At 59.4% G+C, this 21966-nt stretch overlaps 1 protein-coding gene across 6 annotated transcripts; it reads left to right on the forward strand.

The window, feature by feature from the left end:
- The first annotated feature begins 1758 nt into the window (after positions 1-1758).
- MIGA1 (mitoguardin 1) lies at positions 1759-21393 on the forward strand. Of its 6 annotated transcripts, none has more exons than XM_074265606.1 (16): positions 1759-1852; positions 2607-2715; positions 5857-6034; positions 6449-6585; positions 7428-7554; positions 7951-8087; positions 8365-8485; positions 9160-9254; positions 9891-10096; positions 10371-10443; positions 10814-10900; positions 11532-11630; positions 11767-11901; positions 12988-13041; positions 17550-17666; positions 18435-21393. In XM_074265606.1, exons 2-16 carry the CDS (start codon positions 2623-2625, stop codon positions 18651-18653), a joined length of 1878 nt encoding a protein of 625 aa, XP_074121707.1. In that variant the 5' UTR covers positions 1759-1852; positions 2607-2622; the 3' UTR covers positions 18654-21393. The 6 variants fall into 6 exon arrangements, with proteins under 6 accessions (XP_074121707.1, XP_074121708.1, XP_074121709.1 ...); XM_074265607.1 differs by having other exon boundaries at positions 11586-11630; XM_074265608.1 differs by having other exon boundaries at positions 9978-10096.
- Positions 21394-21966: the final 573 nt, after the last annotated feature.

The raw sequence follows: 21966 nt of genomic DNA on the forward strand, positions 1-21966 counted from the left end.
ACCACAGTGCACAGAGTGCTGGGCCTCGAGGAGCAGCTGGGGGGCGCCACAGTACACAGACTGCTGGGCCTGGAGGGGAGCTGGGGGGCGCCACAGCACACAGAATGCTGGGCCTGGAGGGGACACTAGGGGGCGCCACAGCACACAGAATGCTGGGCCTGGAGGGGAGCTGGGGGGCGCCACAGCACACAGACTGCTGGGCCTCGAGGAGCAGCTGGGGGGCGCCACAGTACACAGACTGCTGAGCCTGGAGGGGAGCTGGGGGGCGCCACAGTACACAGACTGCTGGGCCTCGAGGAGCAGCTGGGGGGCGCCACAGTACACAGACTGCTGGGCCTGGAGGGGAGCTGGGGGGCGCCACAGTACACAGACTGCTGGGCCTGGTGGAGGGGAGCTGGGGGGCGCCGCAGCACACAGACTGCTGGGCCTGGTGGAGGGGACTCTAGGGGGGCGCCACAGCACACAGACTGCTGGGCCTGGAGGGGAGCTGGGGGGCGCCACAGCACACAGACTGCTAGGCCTGGAGGGGAGCTGGGGGGCGCCACAGTACACAGACTGCTGGGCCTGGTGGAGGGGAGCTGGGGGGCGCCGCAGCACACAGACTGCTGGGCCTGGTGGAGGGGACTCTAGGGGGCGCCACAGCACACAGACTGCTGGGCCTGGAGGGGAGCTGGGGGGCGCCACAGTACACAGACTGCTGGGCCTGGAGGGGAGCTGGGGGGCGCCACAGTACACAGACTGCTGGGCCTGGTGGAGGGGACTCTAGGGGGCGCCACAGCACACAGACTGCTGGGCCTGGAGGGGAGCTGGGGGGCGCCACAGTGTGCAGATGGACTGCAGCTGGGAAGGCACCGTAATGCACAGTGCTGGACCTGGAGGAGCAGCTAGGGGGGCGCCATAGGGCACAGCACATTGAGCTCGGAGGGACAAGTTGAGGCACCGTAGTGCACCGAGTGGAGCGGGCTGCGGGGGCATCTGGGCACGGGCGTGCCGTGGCACAGAGCGCTGGGCCTGCACTCAGTAAGCCTCAGCTGTTCCGTTCAAGGTCACCTCACCCTTTTTGCCTCATCTGTCAAGCCAGCAAGGCCCGCTAGCATCTCTGCCAGGAGAAGCCCAGTGGGCTCATGGACCCCAAGGGGGGGGAGGAAGGATGGAGGAGGAGGGATGGAGGAGGAAGGATGCAGGAGGAGAGAAGGGAGGCAGGGACCGACCATCACGAAGCTCCTCTGGCTGGCCAAGCCCTTCCCAACAGGATCTTATTTGATCCTCGCAAGCAGCCGGGAGGGGCGGGGCGCAGTTCTCCTGCTGTTTTACAGCAGACCAGAATCCCAGACTGATGAAAGGGGACCTCGGTCCATTCCCACTCGGCTCTCCCGAAACGGAGGCTCATGCCTTGTCTTAGGCGCCCCCTAGTGGCCTTCGAGGGTGAAGACAGTGAAGGAGGAGGAGGAGGGAGAGGGAGAAGGGGGTAGGGGGAGGAAGCGAGGGTGGAGAGAGAGGGAGGGGGGAAGAGCGAGGGATGGAGGTAGGAGGTGGGCGGAGGGGAGACGCGAGGAGGGAGGGCAGCTGGCGGGGAGAGGGACTGGCCTGGGGGGCCTTGGGATGCGAAGTTCGGCGCGAGGGGTGGGTGGTGGGTGGGCCGAAAGGTGGCGGGCGGGCCTAGAGCTTGGGGGCGGGGGCCAGAGGAGGCGGAGGCTCCACCCAGATGCATCCTGGCGGAAGCGCCTTCACTTCCAGGGCTTCTCTTGCCGCTGCGCTCGTGACCCGGAAGGACCCTCGTTGGGTACGTCTTTCACTTCCGGAGGTCTCCAGGTAGCAGGGGAGGCCTCGGCTCCTGAAGCGCAGGCTCCAGGTACCGCAAGGGGCGCGGGGCAGGGGGTGCGCGGGGGTGGGGGAAAGAAGGGGGGAGGCGGTGCAGCGGGGGTGGGGGGGAAAGCGGGGCGCAGGCCCGTGCTCCATCAGGGCAGGCCCCACCGCGCCTCGGCCTCAGTTTTCTCGTCTGTCAAATCGGAGCAAGGGGAGGACACTGCCCTTCCCCCCTCCCGTCCCTCTTCCTCCTCCTCCCAGTTGCACTGGGCATGTAGTAGGAGATTACTAAATGCAGTTGGCGGCAGGGCATGTGAGGGAGCACTCTGGAGAAGGTGGGGGCGGGCTTAAGAAGGCACGGTGGGCGGCACCCACTCCCTGAGGGCCTGGGAGGGCGGGGCTCTCCCTCCTGGGAGGCTCCTGAGGGGAAGGTCTCAGCGGACCCTGGAGGGACTGGGGGGCTGGGCCTTTCTGTGGGCACTGCCCAGCCTCTGCCGGCCTCAGTTTCTTCCTCTGGGAAATGGGTTCCCGACAGCACCTTCCTCTCCAGCTTGCCTGGCACACGGTGGGTGCCGTAGAGAGGCCCGCTGGGCACAGCCATACTCACACGGCAGGTGCTGGGGGGGCAGCCGGGGGCCTGAGCTGTGGAGGCCGCCCTCAGCCCGGCCCGGTGCAGGCCTCGGGGCCGAGGGGGGCCGAAGGAGACCTCGCCTGGAGCCCCGGGGCTGGTGTGAGGAGGACCAGGCCGGGCCGTGGGGGCGGGGCGCCTGGCGGCTCACAGGCTCCCGCCCCCTTCCCAGGCTGCCAGGGGGAGTCATGCTGGAAGAAGCCGGGAGCCGCGAGCCCTTGAAGACCACGGCCCTGAGAGTGTTCCACCTGCCGCTGGCCTGGTGCCGCGCCCTGATCCAGGTGAGGACGCCCCCCTGCGGCCGCTTCCCCTAGGGCCTTTCCCTTGTCCCCGCCCCTCCCACTGCTGGGACTCCTGCAGGGAGGGAAGGGACCGCCCCCTGAGGGTTTGTGGGCGGGGCCTCCTGTCACCAGCCCCAGGAAGGGGCGCCGAGGCGGCTCCCCCAGCTCTTGGAGCCGACTTGGGCACTGAGGGGGAGGGCGAAGGGCGCGGCCGGCCCCCCCCTTGCTCTCCCTCCGTCTCGCGCGCACTTCCGGTCCGAGGAGCTGGGGCGCTGTCTGCTCCCACCTGGTTTCTGTTGTGCGCCTTAGATGGGATGGCCCCTCCCCCAGGCGTCAGGCAGTCTAACATGCGCTAAACGTGGAGGTTAAGCCCCGATTAGGCGGTGTGTGTGTGTGTGTGTGTGTGTGTGTGTGTGTGTGTGTGTGTGTGCGCGCGCGTGTGCGTGTGTGTGTGCGCGTGTGTGTGTGTGTGCGCGCGTGTGTGTGTGCGTGCGCGCGTGTGCGTGTGTGCGTGTGCATGTGCGTGTGCGTGTGTGTGCGTGTGCGCGTGTGCGTGTGTGTGTGCGTGTGTGCGTGTGCGTGTGTGTGCGTGTGTGTGCGTGTGCGCGTGTGCGTGTGTGTGTGCGTGTGTGTGCGTGTGTGTGTGTGCGCGCACGCGCCTGCGGTCATCTCGCTGCCCAAGAAAAACCGAAAGGACAAAAAGGAGGAAGAAGGAGGAAGGCGAGCTAACGAAAACGGCCGGAGCTCCCCCTGAGCCCCGCACTTGGGGAGAGGCCGCCTCCATCAGGCTGTCCGTGGCGGCCGCGCTCCGGCTCCTGTCCGTGTGTCCCGGCCTCTCTGCCCTCGGCCTGCTGCCGCTTCTCACAGAGCAGTAATGCCCCACAACCTTCCCGTTCCCCGGCATCCGCCCAGACATTCTCGCCGTCCGGGCCCGTCCCTCCTGTGAGGTCTGGGGGTGAGCCCGGTTCGGGCCCTGCCACATCAGCGGGTCGGGGCCAGGCTGCCGGGGAGGCGCTTCCTCTGGGGTGTCTCCCTTTGCATTTCTCTGATCCTTAGGGGTCATTTTCCGTGTGACTAGAAAAGGTTCAGTTTCTTCTTCCGAAACCCGCCTGTCCTTTGACCCTTTCCCGTTGGAGGGCCAGCCGTTCCGGGCGTGGTGGGCGCCCTCTCCGAGGTCTTTCCAGAGATGCTTGTGTATAACTAGCCCTTCCCTTCTTTCCCCTGCGACCAGGCCGGCTGCCCCCCACGCGCTCCCTCGCCACGTGACGGGGCGCCCCCTGGCTCCTGGCCCTTGCTGTGGGGAGAACGGGGGAGCCGGGGCTCGCTCGCCCTTTGCGTCGTTCCTTCGTCCTTTCCGCTCCAGCGTTCTCCCCGCTTCTCTCCGGACTTCTCCCAGCAGCGGGACAAGTCCTTTGTCCCTTCCCGCCCCGTCTTGTCCTGTGACGTCACAGTCGTGCCCATCCCCCTTAGCTCCCTTACCAGCTCTTCCCCCTCGCAGCGCTGCCGGCCAGATCGTGCGTGAGCCCGCCTTGGGCCCGCGCTCCTTGGGTTCGTTCCGGCCGCTCGTCCGCGGGGTTTTCTCCCGTGTTTGGAAGCTCTGGGTTTGGGCCCTTTTGCTCCTGGAAGGTTCATTTGGGGTTTCTTTCAGGAGATTGAGGCGTGGGTTCACCCTCTGGTGACAGTCCCCTTTTGAGGCTTCTCGAGATAAGCGGTCTAGGCCCTCTTGGGGGGTCCTGATGTTCACCGAATCGGTTATTTTTTGGCTGGAGAACACGCGCTCATCACACTGGAAAAGTCTGAGAACGTGTCCCCCTCCCTGGAAGCCGTTGGAGGTTGTGCTTCCGCGCTGACTCCCGATCCCCTCCAGGCTGTCGCTGCGCAGTTGTTTTCCCTGCTCGAGCCCAGCCCAGTGTTCACCGGGAGCCGCCTTCCCCTCCTCCTGACTCCCCGTCCGTGGCCTTGGTCACTCGCTGGCTTCTGTGGGTTCGCCCTTTGGGGCAGGCTCCCGCCCCCTCCTGGTCTTTCTCCCAGGCTCCTCTTTGGATTCCTGGCTTTTTCAAACTCTCTTCTGAGCTCTGGCTCCTTCTTGCAGCCGCCCTCGGGCCTGAGGCTCTGCCTGCCCCGGCTCTGCCTGCCCCGGCTCTGCCTGCCCCGGCTCTTCCCGAGGGATTCTTCCTTGTTTGCTCCTTCTTCAGTCTCCCTCCGATCCGCCCTGGGGCCCACCCCGGCCTCCCTCTGCAGGGAAAGTCTGTTCTGTCCTCTTGGGGCCTGACCCGGGACGGAGCCTTACCGCGACCTCTGGTCCGAGTTCTGCCGGTCCTGACCCGGCTGTGGTCACATTCTCCATCTGCCAGCGGGGCAACTCTGCCCTGGAGGGGCTCTCGCTGCAGGCTCCCAGCAGCCCCCTGCCGGGGCTCCGTCCCCTCCTGGGGCCCACTGCTGCCGGGGGTCTTTGCTTCCTGCCGGGCCCCTTGGTGCCGGGTCCCCATCCTTTGCCAGGCTCATTGCTGCCCCCTGCTCTCAGACTGCCAGGCTCTGGGATTCAGCCTGATGTGTTTTCTGTCTGTTTGGTGAAGTTTGGAGGGAGCTGGGCCATGGAGGGCAGCGGACAGAGCCCCGGACCTGGACTCGGGTGGGGGGGAGGGGGCATGAGTTCAAATCCAGCTTCATCCTAACCGGGTGACCCTGGATATGTCATTGAGCCTGCCTCTGTCAGAGGGGGCCAGACCCGCCATGGGGTGACCCACAGCAGGGAGCTCCGGCCCTCTCCATCTGGAGGGGTCCATGAGAAAGGTCTCGGGGAGCCCCCCGCAGCAGAGGGGCACTGACCCGGCCCCACGCGACATCCTCCTGCTTGTTCGCCAGCTACGGGGGAAGCGAGGAACCAAAGGCTCAGAGCAGTCCCTTTGTTATTGCTGCTTCTCTCTGGCCCTTCTTTTCCTCCCCCTCCCTCCCCCCTTTTTCTTGCCCTTCCCCATCCCTCCCTCTCCCTCCCCCCATTCAGCTGGCAGCACCTGCAGGGGCAGATTTCCCTGACTGCTCTGGCGGAGGTCTGGGGGCCGCTCGAGGCCCGTGCCCAGCGCCCTCGGTCAGCCTGGCGCGCAGGTGCCCACTCTCAGTCCTGACTCGGTTCGCTTCCAGATCAGGTTTTCTCCCGGCGTTAAGAAGCTGTTTGCAGTGACTGCGGTCAGTGCCGTGTCGATCCTTTTTCTGGCCCATCACTTTAAAAGAAGAAGGGGAAAGAAAAAAAGGAAAGGGTTGCCATGGGAACCTGAGCATCTTGCCCTAGAGTGTGCCAAAACAGCAGCATCTGAAAAAGGTAAGTGGGCAGTCTCTTCCAGGGGGCCGGGGCGACTCGCCCAGCGCCGGGAGGGGGGTCTCCGCCGGGGGGCCGGGGCGGCTCGCCCAGCGCCAGGAGGGGGGTCTCCGCCGGGGGGCCGGGGCGGCTCGCCCAGCGCCAGGAGGGGGGTCTCCACCGGGGGGCCAGGGCGGCTCGCCCAGTGCCGGGAGGGGGGTCTCTGCCAGGGGGTCGGGGCGGCTCGCCCAGCGCCGGGAGGGGGGTCTCCGCCGGGGGGCCGGGGCGGCTCGCCCAGCGCCGGGAGGGGGGTCTCTGCCAGGGCTGTGACTGACATCCAGAGCCCTGAACCCCTTCCTTCGGCGGCCCCCTCCCCCGAGGGCCTCCTTCCCTTGAGGGGGTGCAGCGGCCCCTGGTGACCCAGGCCCCCTTCAACAGGCTCCAGCTGTTCCAGCAGCCGGCAGAACCTGACGCTGTCTCTGAGCTCAACGAAGGAACGCGGCTCCCAGTCCGGGCTCTGCCCCAACGGGGGCCTCTTCAGCAAGTGCTCCGGCTCCGTGCAGAGCCTGGCCTCGGTGAGTAGGCTCGGGCCCTCCCGCCGGGGCCGCCCCCTCCCCCTCCCCGGCCGCTGACCGGGCTGAGGAAGTGGCCCTGGGAGCCCAGAGGCCCCAAGGAGGGAGGCGGACTAGGGGGGCAAAGACCCCAAGTCTCTAATGTAAGAGAGGGGGTCGGATTTACTGGGAGGAAAGTGGGGGGCAGTGACCTGGAGACTGGGGCGGTGAGATCGGTGGGGAGCAGGAGGCCAGCCAGGAGTCCTGAATCTGGGGCCCGCCCTTTCTGGGCCCCCTCCCCTCAAGGACAGAACAGCCCCAGGAAGATTTCTCTTGGCCCGGGTCACCTCCCCCTATTGGAGGGCCCCGGCCTGGCTGAGGTCTGACCCTGCGTCCGGCACAGAGCCCGTGTTCGCCCGCTGCAGGCTGGGCTCCCTCGATTTGTGCCGAAAGGGGAGAGCCTAGCATTGGGTACACAGCAGGCGCCGCCTAAAGGCTCCCTCAGCTTTGCGCTGTCCGTCCGGTGGGAGGGTGGCTGCGGGCAGACCCTGGCTGGTCTGTGGGGGTGCCTGGTGTGAGGAGGCAGCGAATGGGGGCCTGGGGCTCCAGGGGAGTGAGGTGGGGGTGACTGGCAGAACTCCGGGGAATGCTGCCCAGTGTTCCTTGGGGGCCTTGTCGGTGACCCTCAGATCCCCTGCCCCCTCAGGATCACTATGTGGGCCCGGGCGTCGCTGTGCCCCAGGAGGTGCCCGGTTCTGAGGTCTCTGCCTGGGTGCGCCGAGGGCCGGCCCCGCCTCTGGGCATCCTGGAACCAGCCCTCCCTGCCCCCGCGGGACTCGAGCGGCCCATGCCTGTCGCCCCCACAGGTCCAGAGCGCCAATTCCTGCCATAGCTGCGCTTGCGGCAATTCCAGCTCCTGGGACAAAACGGATGAAGATGATCTAAAGCTGGTCAACATCCCCGTGACCACGCCCGAGAACTTGTACCTGATGGGTAAGTGACCAGGGGGAGGGGAGAGAGGAAGGGGGGGAAGGGGGGAGAGGGGACGGGCGTGGGGGAGCCGGAGGGCGTGTGGCCAGGCCCTCCCGTCTGGGGACAAGCTCCCACCCACAGGGTGTCCCTGACCCGGCCCTGGCTGCCCCCTTGAGGCCATGGGGTCTGCATCCTCTGTCCCTGTAATGACCTTCACCGTGGTCATCACTGACCACTGGACATTGTCTCCCGTCTGTGGGAGCCCCCCCTCCTTGTTCTGGGGATGACCACGGGCCAGTGAGAGCCAGCCTCAAGCCGGCTTCGCTGCCCCGGGGGTGAGAGGGTCTGACCTGGGCATTTCCCCCGGGACGCCGCCACGTACAAATGAGGGCCCGCCCACTGCCTCCCTGCGTGCAGGTATGGAGCTGTTTGAGGAGGCCCTGCGGCGGTGGGAGCAGGCGCTGACCTTCCGCAGCCGACAGGCCGAGGACGAGGCCGGCTGCGGCGCCATCAAGCTGGGCGCGGGCGACGCCATCGCCGAGGAGAACGTCGAGGTGATTCCCTGCTCAGCACCAGCTCGCTCAACGCGGGGCTCCAGGGGCCTGGGGGCATGGGAACGGCTGATGGGGGGGGGGGGCGGGGCATGAGGAGGGCCCAGGGAGTAAAGGGGGGCTGGGGGGTCTCTGTCTCATGTCTTGGATGGGGGTCTAGCTGAAGAACCCAGTTTCCCTCCTCGGCCATGCTGACCCCCTCCCCCCCTTTGGCTGTGCTGACCCCCACTCTGGGCCCCCCCCCCCCCCCGACCACACTGATCCCCGCTTCCCCCCCCAGGACATCATCAGCGCCGAGTTCATCCACAAGCTGGAGTCGCTGCTGCAGAGGGCTTACCGCCTCCAGGAGGAGTTTGAGGCCACGCTGGGGGCCTCGGATCCCAGCTCCCTCGCCGACATCGGTAAGACTCCCTGTAAGCGCACCGGGAGCCCCCCGTCTCACCGCGGCGGCTCCCTCAGGTGGAGGAGCTCCCGGCAGGAGGTGAGGTGGCGGTCTGGAGATGGAGAGAGCGAGGCTCGTGGGAGCCGCGGCGGCATCCCCTCGGAGCGCTCTCCCTCCTCTCCCTCGGGCTCTTCGCCAGCTCCTTGTTTAGATCAGGTTGTTCTCGTGCAGCGAGAGGATTGTGGCAACGCCTCTAGAAGTAGCACCGAGGCGTCCACTAGTGGGTCACTTGTCCCCTGGGGGAGGAGGAAGAAAAAAGCTGGGACCCAAGATTTGGGGACGGGGAATGTTCAAAGCCACATTTGTTTTGAAAATAAAAAGCTTTAAAAGTGAAGAAAGTAACTCAAGACTCCGGGCCCTACCCTCGTCCTTCCTTGTGGAGCACATCTCAGGGAGCGCGGGCCGGGCTCCATGGTCTGCCCAAGCCCGGACCTCCCTGGGACGCGCCCACTGACCGGGAGCCTCCAGGTGGGAAGTTGAGGAAGGGTCGGCTCGGGCAGTCCGGGCGCCGTGGCTCGTTGCCCAGCTATCTGCCTGGCGCTGTGGCCCTGGGCTGGGCCGTGGGGGCCTCGGGGCAGGGCTTGCTCGGTCTGGGTCTGCCTCGGGACCTCACGGGCTCCCCGGGCTTTTTAGACAAAGACACGGACATCACCGTGCGGGCCGAGGACCTGGGCCTCCGAGACTCGCTGAGCATCGCCTCCACCGACTCCTTCGTTTCAGCCGCAGAGGTAGGATGGGGCCTTCTCCTGGGCATCCCTGCCAGGTGTCCCCCACCCCCATTCCCCCCCAGGCCGTTACTGTGGAAGCTTGCCCCAAGATGACCATCTCGAGGGCTGCCCCCTCCCCCCTCAGTCTCCGTCCTCAGCCCCCCCCTCCCCCAGCCGGAGCTCGCTTTCACCCTGACTCGGGGTGTTTGTACCCAGATGTCACAGGGCAGAGGATTATTGAGTTAATTTCCAAGTCCTGAGATGGGGAAAGAGGAAGCGAGGGAAGGGTGTGAGCATTTATTAAGCACCTGCTGTATGCTGTCACAGCACTGGGGGAGAGGTTTGTGCCGGAGGCGGTTCCCGCCCTCCGTCTGGTCAGCCGCCTTTTACTGGACCCTCTTGGTGATGGTCGGGCTCACGCGGCTCTTTTGGGAATGATCTGGGAGGGTTCTCCTGGCTTCTCGCCCCCTTGGACCCTCTGCCTGGCCCATCATCCCTTTGCGCTGACCTGGCCCCACCCCTTCAGAGGGGGTTTTATGGTTTCCTTTGGTGTGGCTGCGGATGACCTTTGGCACTTTTGTCCGGCTGTTGAACACCGGGGCTTTGGGGAGGGGCCGCCGCTTCTTACCCTGCTTCTCTTTGTCGCTTGGGGGCCAGCCCGGCCCCTTCGGGGCGTCATTCTGTGGCAAAGGTGAACGTCTTTGGGGGGCGCCTTCGCTCCGGCTGACCGTTCCATCCCCCCAGCTCACAGACCACCGGGAGGGGCGGCCCCCGTACAGCCTGGATGCGCTCTGCCGCTGCCCCTTGTACGAAGAGGCCATGCACCTGGTGGAGGAGGGGAAAATCTACTCCAGAGTCCTCAGGTACCGGCCCCCTCATTTCTTAGGGTTCCAGGAAGGGGGACACGGTGCCCTTTGGGGAGAATGCGCCGGGGAGAGACGGGGAGGTCGTTTAGTCTGGGTCCTTCCTTGTCAGCACGAGTGCTGCAGGCCCCTCCAGACTGTTTCTCTCCCCTGATCACAGGCTCCCCCGACTGTAGCATCCCCCACACTGCTGCTCCCTTTCAGACCACAGGCCCCTCCTTGACTGCAGGCCCCCCCAACCACTGCTCCCCATTTTTGCCCTCGTTTTCCGCAGAACTGAGATGTTGGAGTGCCTGGGAGACAGCGACTTTCTGGCCAAGCTGCACTGTATCCGGCAGGCTTTCCAGGTGAGGGGCTCCCCGGCTCCGCTCTGGCCCTGGGCCGGGCCTGCCCCCTCGGACCCAGGGACTCTGAGGAAGGCTTCTAGCTCCTTCTGCAGTGCCATTGCCCACCTGACTCCAAGGCAGCTGCCCATAGACCCCCGGGGCCTGGCTGCCTTGCCCAGTTCTGCCTTGGCCAAGGAGCGGCCCGTCCCCCTTAGTAGTGGTGGGAGCCCCGTCCCACACCTGAGACCGGCCCGTCAGTCTGGGCTGCGTTCGGCCCCCAAAGGAGGGAGGAAGGCTCGTCCCCAGGGGCCCTCGGGCGCCCCGGCTCGGCTCTGAGCGCTTTCAGTACCCACTTGTACACGTAAAGTCACTTCAGGGTGGGCTCTTGCAGGTCATTCTTTCAGAAACGGCCAATAGGACGTTTCTGGCCGAGAGCGGCAGGAAGATTCTGTCGGCCTTAATCGTGAAGGCGCGAAAGGTAAAGCCGGTCCGGTGAGCAGAGCCGCCCTTGGGTTGGAGAGGCGCGCCCGTGGCGGCTGGGGGGGAGGAGAAGGTGGTTCTGGGGGCTCCTCGTTCGGGGCGCCCCTGACTTATGTGCGCGAGTGTGCACGTGCATGAGTGTGTGTGGGCGTGTGCCTGAGCTGGCCTAGGGGCCCGGGGATGGGGAGACAAGACCCAGCTGCCCCTGCCCCTCTCTCCCCGTGCGTCCCTCAGCGGGGCAGGCACCTCTTCTTCCGATTGCACCCCTCTTTCCTGGCTTCCCTGGGAGGGTCCAGCGGGATTGCGAGGAGTCTAATTAGCCCCCCAGGTGGCTGAGGCAGCATTGCCTTTGGGAGAGGCGGGTGGGAGGTGCATCTGGGATCTCCCTCCTCCTTGCTGGCTCAAAGGGGCGGGGCTTAGAGAGCCCCTGTCTGCCGTCAGAGCCCAGATGGGGCGCTCCCCTCGGCCAGTGGCCTCGCCACGGCTGGGGGTGCCTTCGAGAGAGGCGGCCCTGCCTCTGGTACCCTGGCGACCCCCGGTGGCGCGCTTAGACTGCGGGCCTGAAGCTCGTCTCCGGGCGCTCTGGATTAAAACGTGTCTTCTTCTCGTTGGCTGACGATGTCCCGCAGAACCCAAAGAAATTTGAAGATGTTTTTGATGAAATGATCTGTTTTTTAGAGCAGACAGACCACTGGGAGAGCACCGAGGGGGAGCTGGCCGCCAGGGGGGTGAGTGTCGCGCTGTTTCCGCTCATTCCCTCTGGAGGCCAAAGGGGGCGGGCCAAGGGGAGGGGGCAGAAGTGGGGACTGGGGTTTCACAAACCCCCAAATAATATCGCGGGCGTTTCCCCCTCATTTCTTGCAGGTGAAAAATCTCAATTTCTATGACATTGTCCTGGATTTCATATTAATGGATTCCTTTGAAGACTTGGAAAACCCGCCCACCTCCATCCAGAACGTGGTCAATAATCGCTGGCTGAACTCCTCCTTCAAAGAAACCGTGAGTGGCTCCCGGGGGGCCGGACTCCAGCCCCCAGCCCCAGGGCTGGCTTCTAAAGGGGGATTTCTTTTTTCAGTCACACTTGTTCTGCCCCTCAGACTAGTGAGGGACTCGGGTGGGCCGTCGTCGTCGGACCGAATTCTAAAATCCGCAGATTTTTCTCCCAGCTTGATGATTCTTGTCTCACAAGAGCTCATTCTCCCCCACGGCGACCCTAGAGCTGCAGACGCGGGGTGCTGGGCCGAGGGGCCTCCGCCGTGTTTCCTATGTTGCCGCCGTTACGTTATATTTCTTAGCCCCTCATTTGGAGGAAGCCTCCAGCGGGGCTCAAACTACGTCAGAAACACCATTTCTTTTTTTTAACCTTTTCTAATTCACAAATTTTGTTTCCCTGCACCTCCTGTGAATTCTTTATTTTTTCCAACTCCAATTTCAGGACGTTGTCATTCTCTATCATAGCTTCTCTTTCCTTTCCCCATTTTTCTTCAAACCCTCTTAACTTTTTAGTAGTCTCTTCTAGGAGAGTTATGTGATGGGGGGCAGGTATCGTTCCCCTTTAGGGTGTTATCTGGAGACTGTCTGCCGTTAGCAGGTTGGATACCCGCTCTTTCTCTGTGTAGAAGGTGTCACTTGTTCTCTTCAGCTTCTTACTCATTGTTAAAAATCTGGTGGGGTCTGCCCTTGGGTAAGAAGTTTATTTATTTATTTACCAGCTTCCTCCCAGGCTGGGGGGGGGGGGTAGAATGCAACAACCGTGTGTCTGAGCTAAGAGAGAGCTCTGGCAGAGAGTCCCCCTCCCCGGAAATGCCTCAGAGGTGCTTAGCACGGCTGCGCTGTGAGGAGTGCCCCGTGAAGGACCCCCCTGTGTGGCCTAGCGACTGCCGTGAGGTTTAAGTGTCACAAACCCCAGCCAATGCCTCCAGTGGGGCTGTGGATATCAGCAGCTGACTAGAAATGCCATTTCTTAAGGAAGAACCCCTCTAGGAAGTGCTAAGTACCCCTGCCCCAGGGGAGTGCCGGGGGTTCACCTGGGTCGAGGGCGGGACACAGGCCAGCCTGAACTCCCCTCTTCTTCCCCACCTCTAGGCCGTGGCGTCCAGCTGCTGGTCCGTGCTCAAGCAGAAGAGGCAGCAGATGAAGGTGAGTGGCTTCCCAGCAAGCTCTCGGGCCCACATGGGCCCTTTCCTTCCTTAGATGCTGCCACTCCTTCATCACCTGCTTTAGAGCAGGTGTGAACAGCGGGAGCCACGTTGTGCTCCAAGCCTCGATCACCCCCCTCTGTCGATGGGTCCCCTTTTAGCCTCACCAAGGCGGGGAGGCCACGGCCAGCCCCCTCTGTCTGTCCGGGGAGTGCCGGAAAGCAGAGAGGAGCGACATGGGCCGAGGGAAACCTGGCTGTGGTCCGCTGTGGAGCCTTCACTGCGACACTCTCTCCCCAAGGCCCGAGGGCGGCTGGGGGTCCCTTGGGGCCAGTCCCCTGCCCTGTACTTCAGGCCATCTTGGGGGGGTTGATCGTCTGGCAAGCTTCAGCTGGATTTGTTCAGGATGAGCCTTCCTGGAAAACTAAGGGTAAAGCTGGGCCCCATGCCACCAGTTCCCACGGATCCTTCCCCGAGTGATCCAGAGTCCAGCTACACCATTTGTGGGCCTCAGCCCTGTTGTTTTTCTGCACTCGACCATTGTTCAAGATGGATCTCTTTTTCAAGGAAATTAGACTTTGGGGCTCCTTAAGATCTTTGTCATGGCCTGAGCGATGGCCTCCAGGACGTGCCCGCTAATTTTACATGCGGAGGTCTCACTTGTGGTCATTGAGACATCAGAAGGAGAAATGGGAAATCTGGCACACAAATGCTCCAGATGCAAGACGAGGGAGACAGCCTGGCTGTCTGAGCGCCCCTCAGCCAATATGGTGGCCACGACGACAGGAAGGGGGTGACAAGCCTCAGGGGACGAAAGATGAGTCCCAGGACCTGAGCCATTCACCCTGGAGCCAAGCACAGCCCCGGTTTTCCATCAGTGTCCTCGGGCAGAAGGGTGGCAGCCTTGGGGCACTTTGCTCCTCTGCAGAATCACAGCAACGTCGCCCACCCCTCCTTGGACACTGTGATCCTGAATCTCCATCCCAGGGTCAGTTATCAGTGACGTCTGTCATTTGTCAGCACAGGAAGTGCAAGGTGACTCCTAAATACCAAGCAGTAGTAAAGGTTAAATGAGTTAAATGAGCGGGAATGAGTTTCCAAGCAGAAGCTGGATGGACAGCCGCCTGAGGGAGCAGTCAGAGAAGGGGTCACCAGGCGTCCTCTGGCTCGAGCCCTGCTCTTGGTCCAGCGACACTGACTTACTAAGTACCTATTGCACGCAGGTCACTGGGGATGCAGGGCGAGGGGAGACAATTTTTGCCCTCGGAACTTGCAGAGGCCAATGTTTTGGACTCATCCCAAATATCCTCTGTCTCCCTTACGATCAGTGTCCTGCAGTCATTCTCCAGCTCCCTTCATGGGGGCCTTGCCAGCCAAAGGAGCCCCTGAGGGCAACAGAGCAGGAGGGGCCGGGGCACCTCACAGGGCAGGCCACCCCACCAAGAGAGCTCCCATGATGCCCCAAATGCCCAGAGGAGATCGACAAAATGTCTTAAATGACGCGCAACAGAATCTGGCAACGTAAAAAAGGTTAGGGTGAGCCGTGCTCACTGCGCAGATGAGGGGGAGTCACTTAAATGGGAGTAAAAGCACAATTTTTCATCGATTTAGGGTCGACTGCAAAAGAGGGAAATTGTTACCACCTAGAGGGTGTGTATTAGAAGTGATAACAAGCAATCTTGCTTCCACTTTTAAAGCTGTTCTTGTCTTCCTTTTCTCCTGAGCTTGTGCATGAGCTTCTCAATGCCTTAGTGACGCACTTTTCTCTTTCTCTTTTGGATAATGTTATCCCTGGTCAAAAAGAAAGAGAAGCTTAGTGTTAAGGGATCAAACCTGGTAGACGGAGCGCCCCCAAAACTGTGGACAGAAGTTCACAATGTTGTATGGGCGGCAGCAATAAAAGACATCCCAAAGCAAAATGGCAGCCCAAGGAGGCTTTACAGAGAGACGAGGGCAGGAGAAAAGGAGAAAGAGAAAGCCATGGCCCCCAAATGCTGAATTCCAGAGAAGAACAAGGACAATGAAGAACTTTAAAGGAAAAATGCAAAGAAATAGAAGGAAGCGATAGAACGGGAAAGACAAGAGACGTCGAGGAGTGTTTCGTGCAGAAATGGACACGATAAAAGACCAAAACATCGGAGACGCGCCTGCAGTAGGAGATTGAGAGGAGGTGGTGAGAATCTACAGAAGAACGGACAGAAATATCCGGGCGCCCAGATAAGTGCTCCAGTGTGGTGACTGGCCTCCCGGAGGCTGAAGTCAAGGCAGGGCCAAAGGATGCACAAACTGCTCGTGTCACACCCGTGAGGTTCTGCCTAAGGTGACCCAAGAATTCCCAGAAGAGCCAGCCGGGTTTTCAAAGAGGTAGAGACAGAAGTAGGACCCAATTGCTAACATTTGCTAGATTACAGAGTGAGTTTGGTGGGGGGGAGAGGGGGAGAATACAAAAAACCACTTCTGCTTCTGCTTCATTGACTACACTAAAGCCTTTGTGTGGATTCTAACAAAATGTGGCCAGTCCTCCAGGGCCATCATCTGAGGAACCTGGAAGTTAGGACGAAACGTGGAACAAGTGACTGGTTTAAGATCGGAGAAGGAGAATTGCCGGCTGTCCCCTCGCTGGCCTGCCTCAGACGCAGAAACAAAGGGAAACGCCAGCCGTTGCAGATGGGCCGAGGGCACCGCTCTGAGGCAGAGAGGGAAGAGGGACAAAAAACCTCTCAATGAGGAGAGAGCGAGCTGCTTGAATCTTAACATTGCAGAAGGCTGAGATCTTGGCAGCCGGACCCGTCACTTCCCGGCAAATCCGGGGAGAATGGAAGCAGCGTCAGACTTTATATTCTTGGGCCCAGAGATTCCCGCAGACAGTGACCACAGCCATGAAATGGCGAGCTGCTCTCTCCTTGGAAGGAAAGCTCTGAGCTGCCTGCACAGCAGATTAAGAAGCGGGGCGTCACCTTGCCAGCAAAGGGCCGTACAGCCAGAACTATGCTTTTCCACTGTCTGGGTTTGATAGGTGAGAGGAACTGAGCCCCGCAGGATTGACACTTGTGAATTGTGGGGCTGGAGGAGACTTCTGAACCCCTTGGGCAGCAAAGAGATCCAATCAGTCGACACTTGAATGAATTCAGGCTATTCAGTGGAAGGTCACATTCTGAAGCAGAAGCTGAGCTACTTTGGCCACATAATGAGAAGATGGGATTCACTGGAAGAGACCCTGATGTGGGGGAAGATCGAAGGCACGAGGAGGAGGGGATGGCAGAGGATGAGCTGGACAGAGAGCATCATGGAAGCAATGAAGCCAGTCTCAGATGGCTCTGGAGAGACAGTGGAGGGTGGACTGGACGATGGTCCTGGTTGTCTCCCCTGTTGCTAGACATCCCTTTCGTCTCCAGCCTGTGCAGTGATAAAAAGAGCAGCTGTTTGTGCATCAGACCTCTCCTTTTCTGTGGGCTCTAGCAGTGGGGGGATTGCTGGGTCAAAGGGCAGCCACAGTTGGGGGGTTACTGCCTTCCCCGCACTGGTGCTGCTGCCTCTGCCCCTCTCCTCCAGCGGCCGTCTGTCCGGTTGTCATCTTGGACAATCTGATCAAAGGGGGATTCTGATTTTTGTTTCAATGTGCATTTCTCTGTTCGAGATTTGGAACTTTATTTTTTTTTCAAATAATTGCTGTTAGTTTGGAATGGAACCTCCTGTGCCTGCCCATGACCCTGGATCACTTCGCTGCTGGGGAATGGTTCTCGTTATTGTCAAATGTCCGTGTCTTCTTCTGTGGTGCTCGTTGTCTCTTGCTTGGTCAACAAGAAGGGAGGGAGAGAAGGGAGGGAGGGAGGGAAAAAAGAAAGGAAGGAGGAAGGGAGGAAAGGAAGGAGGGAAGAAGGGAAGGGATTAAGGAAAGCAAGTTGTTTTTTTCCTTGTGCTTTGAACTTATTTGTGATGTGACTTTATATTTTAGTTGTGTCCATTTGGAGCTTAGCTTAGTATGTGGTGTGAGATGGCAGTGTTAGCTTGACTTCTGCCAGACTGCCTTGCAGTTTTCCCGCGGTTTTTGTTGAGTAATGGGCCTTTCCCAGGAATTAGGCATTTTTAGTTTATCGGACATTTTTGTGCTCTGTCCTGTTCTAAATGTCATGTGCCTTGCAGGTTCCACTGATCTATGTTATTCCTTTGTTTACAGTTTGAGATCTGGTACTGCTTGGCCCGCTTCCTAACGACTTTTTTTTTTTTAATTTCCTTTGAGATTCTTGAATTTTGGGTCTTGCAGATGAATTTTGTTATAATTTTTAGAGCTCTAAAGTGATCCTTTGTACTTGGCCGTGTGACAACAAATAAGTCCGCTAATTTAGGTAGTAGTCTTATTTTCATTTTATTGGTGGGCCCACACATCGTTCCAGTTATTTTTCTTCCTTTTGTCCCTTGGTGCCTGGCTCATAGCAGGTGCTTCCTAAAAACTCGGTGGTGGTTTTATGACCCAGCTTGTTAACTTGGCTCTCCTTCCTTTGCCAACAGATTCCGGATGGCTTCTTTGCCCACTTCTATGCCATTTGTGAGCAAGTCAGTCCTGTCTTAGCCTGGGGCTTTTTGGGCCCAAGAAATTCCCTCTATGATTTATGTTACTTCTTTAAGGTATGGGCAACTTTTTAAAAAAAATCACATTTGTTCCAAATGAAATCATAAGTCGATGATGTGCGCTTTACTCAAAGGCAACGTGCGGGAAAGGGAAGCTCCCTGGGAGGGGGGGGCTCTGGGTCCTGTTTCCCTGTGCCCCGATGCTGGACCCTGCTGATCCTGGGCAGCCCACACCCCTGTCTGCCTGTAGCAGCAGAGCATGGTGTCAGTACAAGCTAGCCTTAGCAAAGTGCAGTGATTCTTCTGGGACTTGAGGTGGTCGCACAAACGGCATTTTAACTTTTCACTTATAACGGGTGAATGGCTTTGCCTGTTCCCTGCCGTGCTAGAAAGCTGTTTACTTTTTGAACTGGACCATGTGGGCTATGTAGCTTGGGGTCCTGTTCTGTTCCAAAGAATAATGAGGACAGGAGGCAGGAGGGTGGCCCTTCTGACCCGACATGGCGTGCCGTCGCCGCCTCCTTCTGCCACCGGAGGGTCCCAAGCACGCTTTTCACTTGGACTCTGCTGCTGTCTCACTGTGCACCCGTGCCGAGTATGGGGCTTATGATCCAGAAGTTTAGTTTTAGCTTAAATAGGCCTCTGTGCTGGCTTTGAGGGGACGCGTGGGACAGAGTCTCCAATGGGTTTGTGTCCCTTTGGTTCTCTGCCTCTACACTGCATTCTCTGCCATTCCCAGTCACTCCTGGGGGCCGACCCCTGGGGGTGAGCGGAGGCCATGCAGACGCGCCCCATAAACGCCCCCTTGTTTGTTTTGTCTGTCAGGACCAAGTCCTCTACTTCCTCAAAGACATCTTCGACCTGGAGAAGGTCCGCTACTCCAGCATGGAGACCCTAGCCGAGGACCTGATGCAGCTGCTAATGCGCCGCACTGAGCTCCTGATGGCCTACCTGGGCACTGATGCCCTGAGACACGCCAACAGCTGCGTCAGCGGCCACGGCCACACCGTGTCCAGCGGCCTGGTGGAAGCCAGAGTCCAGTGAGAAGGAACGTGCATGTGGCTGGGCCGCGGGGTAGAATCTTGAGGGATGAATGGATGGACAGATGGACGCAGGGGCTGGACACGCCTGGGAGAGGGCCGTGACCCCATCTCCGAAATGTTCTCCATACTTGCTCTTGTGAGTGAAGGTCGCCCTTGGTCCTTGGAGGCAATTGGTTGATCCCCAGAGGACTCCAAAGCCTTGCCGCAGCACGTAGCAGCTGGGGCGCTGCTTCGGCCCCGGGGCCCCCAGCTTCCCTTTGGGGCCTGCTGTCATCCATCAGGTCTCGGTGACCACGCATTTCACTTTATTGAAAAGGCATCTGTACATATCCACTGTTGAGTGATGCAGGAAGTAGGAATAATCACAGTTAGGCGGTAGCGATGTGATGTGTGTGTCCTAATTGCCGAGGGGCTGTGGCTCCTCCCAAGTGTTGGCGGGTTCCACATCCGAGATTCGGCCCGTGGGGGTCTCCCCGGGAGATTTCTTGGGCTGCTGCTCCCGATTCTCTGTGTTACAATCAAGAGGGCAAAGGCCCCCCCTTCCTCCTTTCTCTAGGGTTCAAGTCACCCTTTCAAGAGCTCCCGGTTGTGTCGGGTTGAAATGCCGGTGGGATTGCACGATCCCATGCAGGAAACGCCTCCTGCGTCCTGGCACAGGACAGCTTCTGGTAGGGCTCCTGTAGGGAAAAGACACTGACTTCTCGCAGATTTCTTTCTCATGGCGGCTTTTTTTCTCCAAATTTCACCCATGAATATTTCCAGTCGGAGGAGATTTGGTCTCTTTAGGATCCTTGGGATGGCTGCACAAACCCCGCCCTTTCTCCCACTCGCTGTTTCTTTGGCTCAGTTAGCGGCGCTGGGGGATGGGCGGGAGGCCCCCTAGGGAGGGCCCCGTTTCTCTCCCCCCATCTCCCCCCCAAGTTCTTTTTTGTTCACCATAGGATGTTCTTTGCTCTAGGATGACCTAGAGTGGTTTTAAAGCAGCATTTTAGATGAAAGTGCCTGGTTTCTCCTCATTGAGGTGTCGGCGTGAAGCGTAGAAATCAGAATCATGGTCTTTGAGTGAGACGGCAGAGGGCTGACATAACGGGGATGGCTTCTGGAACAGGACGGCGGGACGTGGTGAGCACTGGCACTGGCCCGGGCTCATCTGACAGACAGGACACCCGCTGCGCTCAGTTCTAGCTCTCCATCCTCTGTGCCACAAAGTTTTACTCGAGTTTTATTGTTCTTTATGCTGGGACAGAAGTGAGTTGTACTTTGTGAGCAACACTTTGAAATGTGATTTTGTTTCCACGATGATGATTATTGTTATCATCTATTTTAGAAACCAAACGGGGTGGGGGGGAGGGATTCGTATGTTATTTTTATGTTTGACAAGATTTGTCTGAAATCCCTTTGGAAAGACTGCACTATTTAATGTTGCCCCACAACACTTCAGGTTGATTTTGTTGGCCGGCACCTACATATTTATGTTCTCTGAAAGCATATTCACTATGTTTTCTCCCTTTTTGAATTTTTGCTCCAAAAAAGTACAATTATATGCAAGGTTTGGGTTGTTATGCAAGTGGTCAAATGATTCCCTTCCACGATTCAGTGCGGTTGCTGTGGAAGGAAGTTGGTCAGCCCGCCAGCTGCCCTTCCCACCCGAGGTTTTCTGTGTGGCCTTCAGTTCAAGGGATGATAGCGACCAAATAGAATTTCAGGGATTTCCGTGTGGAAGAGTGCTCTCCTTTAGGAAGAGAGCACTCTCGGCCTGATGTTGGGAAGGGCCAGCTTTCTGAAAAAAAGATGTTTACGAGAGCAGAGGAGCTCAAGGGTCAAAAGTATCGGTGTCCATTTGCCTTAAAACTGGATTCTAGAGACAAAGAAGGCCTTTTAAAACGTTAGAAGAGCAGCTGTTGGTAGCCGATCTCAAATCTCCGTGGGGTAAAAACCCATCTTCCGAACTCGTTTTTTTGGTGTTGATTGCAGAGAAATCACATGTGATCTCCACCAGACGCTGGTTTTGGGTCCTCGGAGGTTCTTTCGGGAGCATTCTGGGCCAGACGATGGCTTTTCTTTTTTCTTCAGTTTTTAAAGATGGAAGAAGTCAACGTTGAGGTGGTTTCCCGGGCTGTCTCTCCATTCTCCACCATGGCTAGCCACATGTATCCCCCACTGACTTGAAAGGCCGGTCCTTTCCTTCTTGGAGGAAACATTTTGCATGTTATGTTTGTTATCAAGAAGGAAATAAGGGAATACATCTAAAACTCAACTAGCAAACTTCCCCAGGCGAACAGCCTGCTTACGATTCCGAGGACCTGGCGGTTCTTCAGGCTCAGGAAGTAGGAACGCCAAAGAGAGACTCGCCACTTCTCCCCAGCCTTTCATGCTCCGAAGCCAAGATTTGCATGCACCCCCTCTGGCCTCGAACCAGGATTCTGTACGAGCAGCAGGAGCACGTTCCCGGGGTGGGCCTCGGAGTCAGGACTGGCAGGATCGGGAAGAGAGGCTCTGCTCCGTCGGTGACAATGTCTGTCCCGACGACCGGGCTCAAGTGGCCCGTTTGGTGTAGTATCTGAGGCAGCCAGTGCCAGGAGGCGGGTCTTTTTCTTGCCTACATTTACAGTACGACCATTTAACAATGAAATACCACTGAATAAAACCATGATGGAAGCGTGCCCGCTCTCCCTCCCCTCCCCCTCCCTGGAAGAGCTGGGAAGGTGTTTCTGTTACTGCCAAATAAAGGACTGATGGTACCTCTTCTGTTGCAGCTTATGTTAACATTGTCGCACAGCGCACTTGGAAGGGGGAAGCTCAGAAAGTTTAGTGTCGTGGGCAGGCGAGGGGGAGGGGCCACACAGGTGCAGCAGCAGTGGGCACACTGAGAGGAGGGGGCAGGGCAGACTTGGATTCCTCCCCCCCTCAGCAAGTCCAGAGCCCAGAGGCCTCCCATCTCTCATGACTTGTTCATGGTCAGCATATTGCAACAAGCAGCAGCCGGAGCCCCTCAGCAAAGCACCTAGGGTCCTTTGGAAGAAGGGGGCTCTCCCAAAAGCCCCTAACCCTCAGCTGGCAAGTAAACTTTGAGCTTCTGTTGGAAAACAGGCTTTGAAAGCCGCCCTCGGTGGCCCCTGCTGTACTTGGAGTCATTTTCTGGAACTATTTGGATTTCTTTCTGTGGATTGGATAGGAAGTCTTAGGTCAGGGGTCTTTTTGGCATATGGAATTTTGGTAGAGAGGCTTTGTAGAGCAGGGGAGGGTGATGCTGCTTGGGGTCCTGGGAGGCCGGGACCCCTGGATTCAAACAATCTGGCCAACGTTATCGTGGC

This window comes from Sminthopsis crassicaudata, chromosome 4, assembly GCF_048593235.1.
Source record: "Sminthopsis crassicaudata isolate SCR6 chromosome 4, ASM4859323v1, whole genome shotgun sequence".
Taxonomy (NCBI): Eukaryota; Metazoa; Chordata; class Mammalia; order Dasyuromorphia; family Dasyuridae; genus Sminthopsis; species Sminthopsis crassicaudata.

Excerpts from the sequence above, each read along its gene's own strand:
- MIGA1 (XM_074265606.1), top strand. The coding sequence starts at position 2,623 with ATGCTGGAAGAAGCCGGGAGCCGCGAGCCCTTGAAGACCACGGCCCTG. Across the intron at positions 8,088-8,364 it reads TCGCCGAGGAGAACGTCGAG|GACATCATCAGCGCCGAGTT; the intron begins GTGATTCCCTGC and ends TTCCCCCCCCAG. Across the intron at positions 11,631-11,766 it reads GGGAGCTGGCCGCCAGGGGG|GTGAAAAATCTCAATTTCTA; the intron begins GTGAGTGTCGCG and ends CATTTCTTGCAG.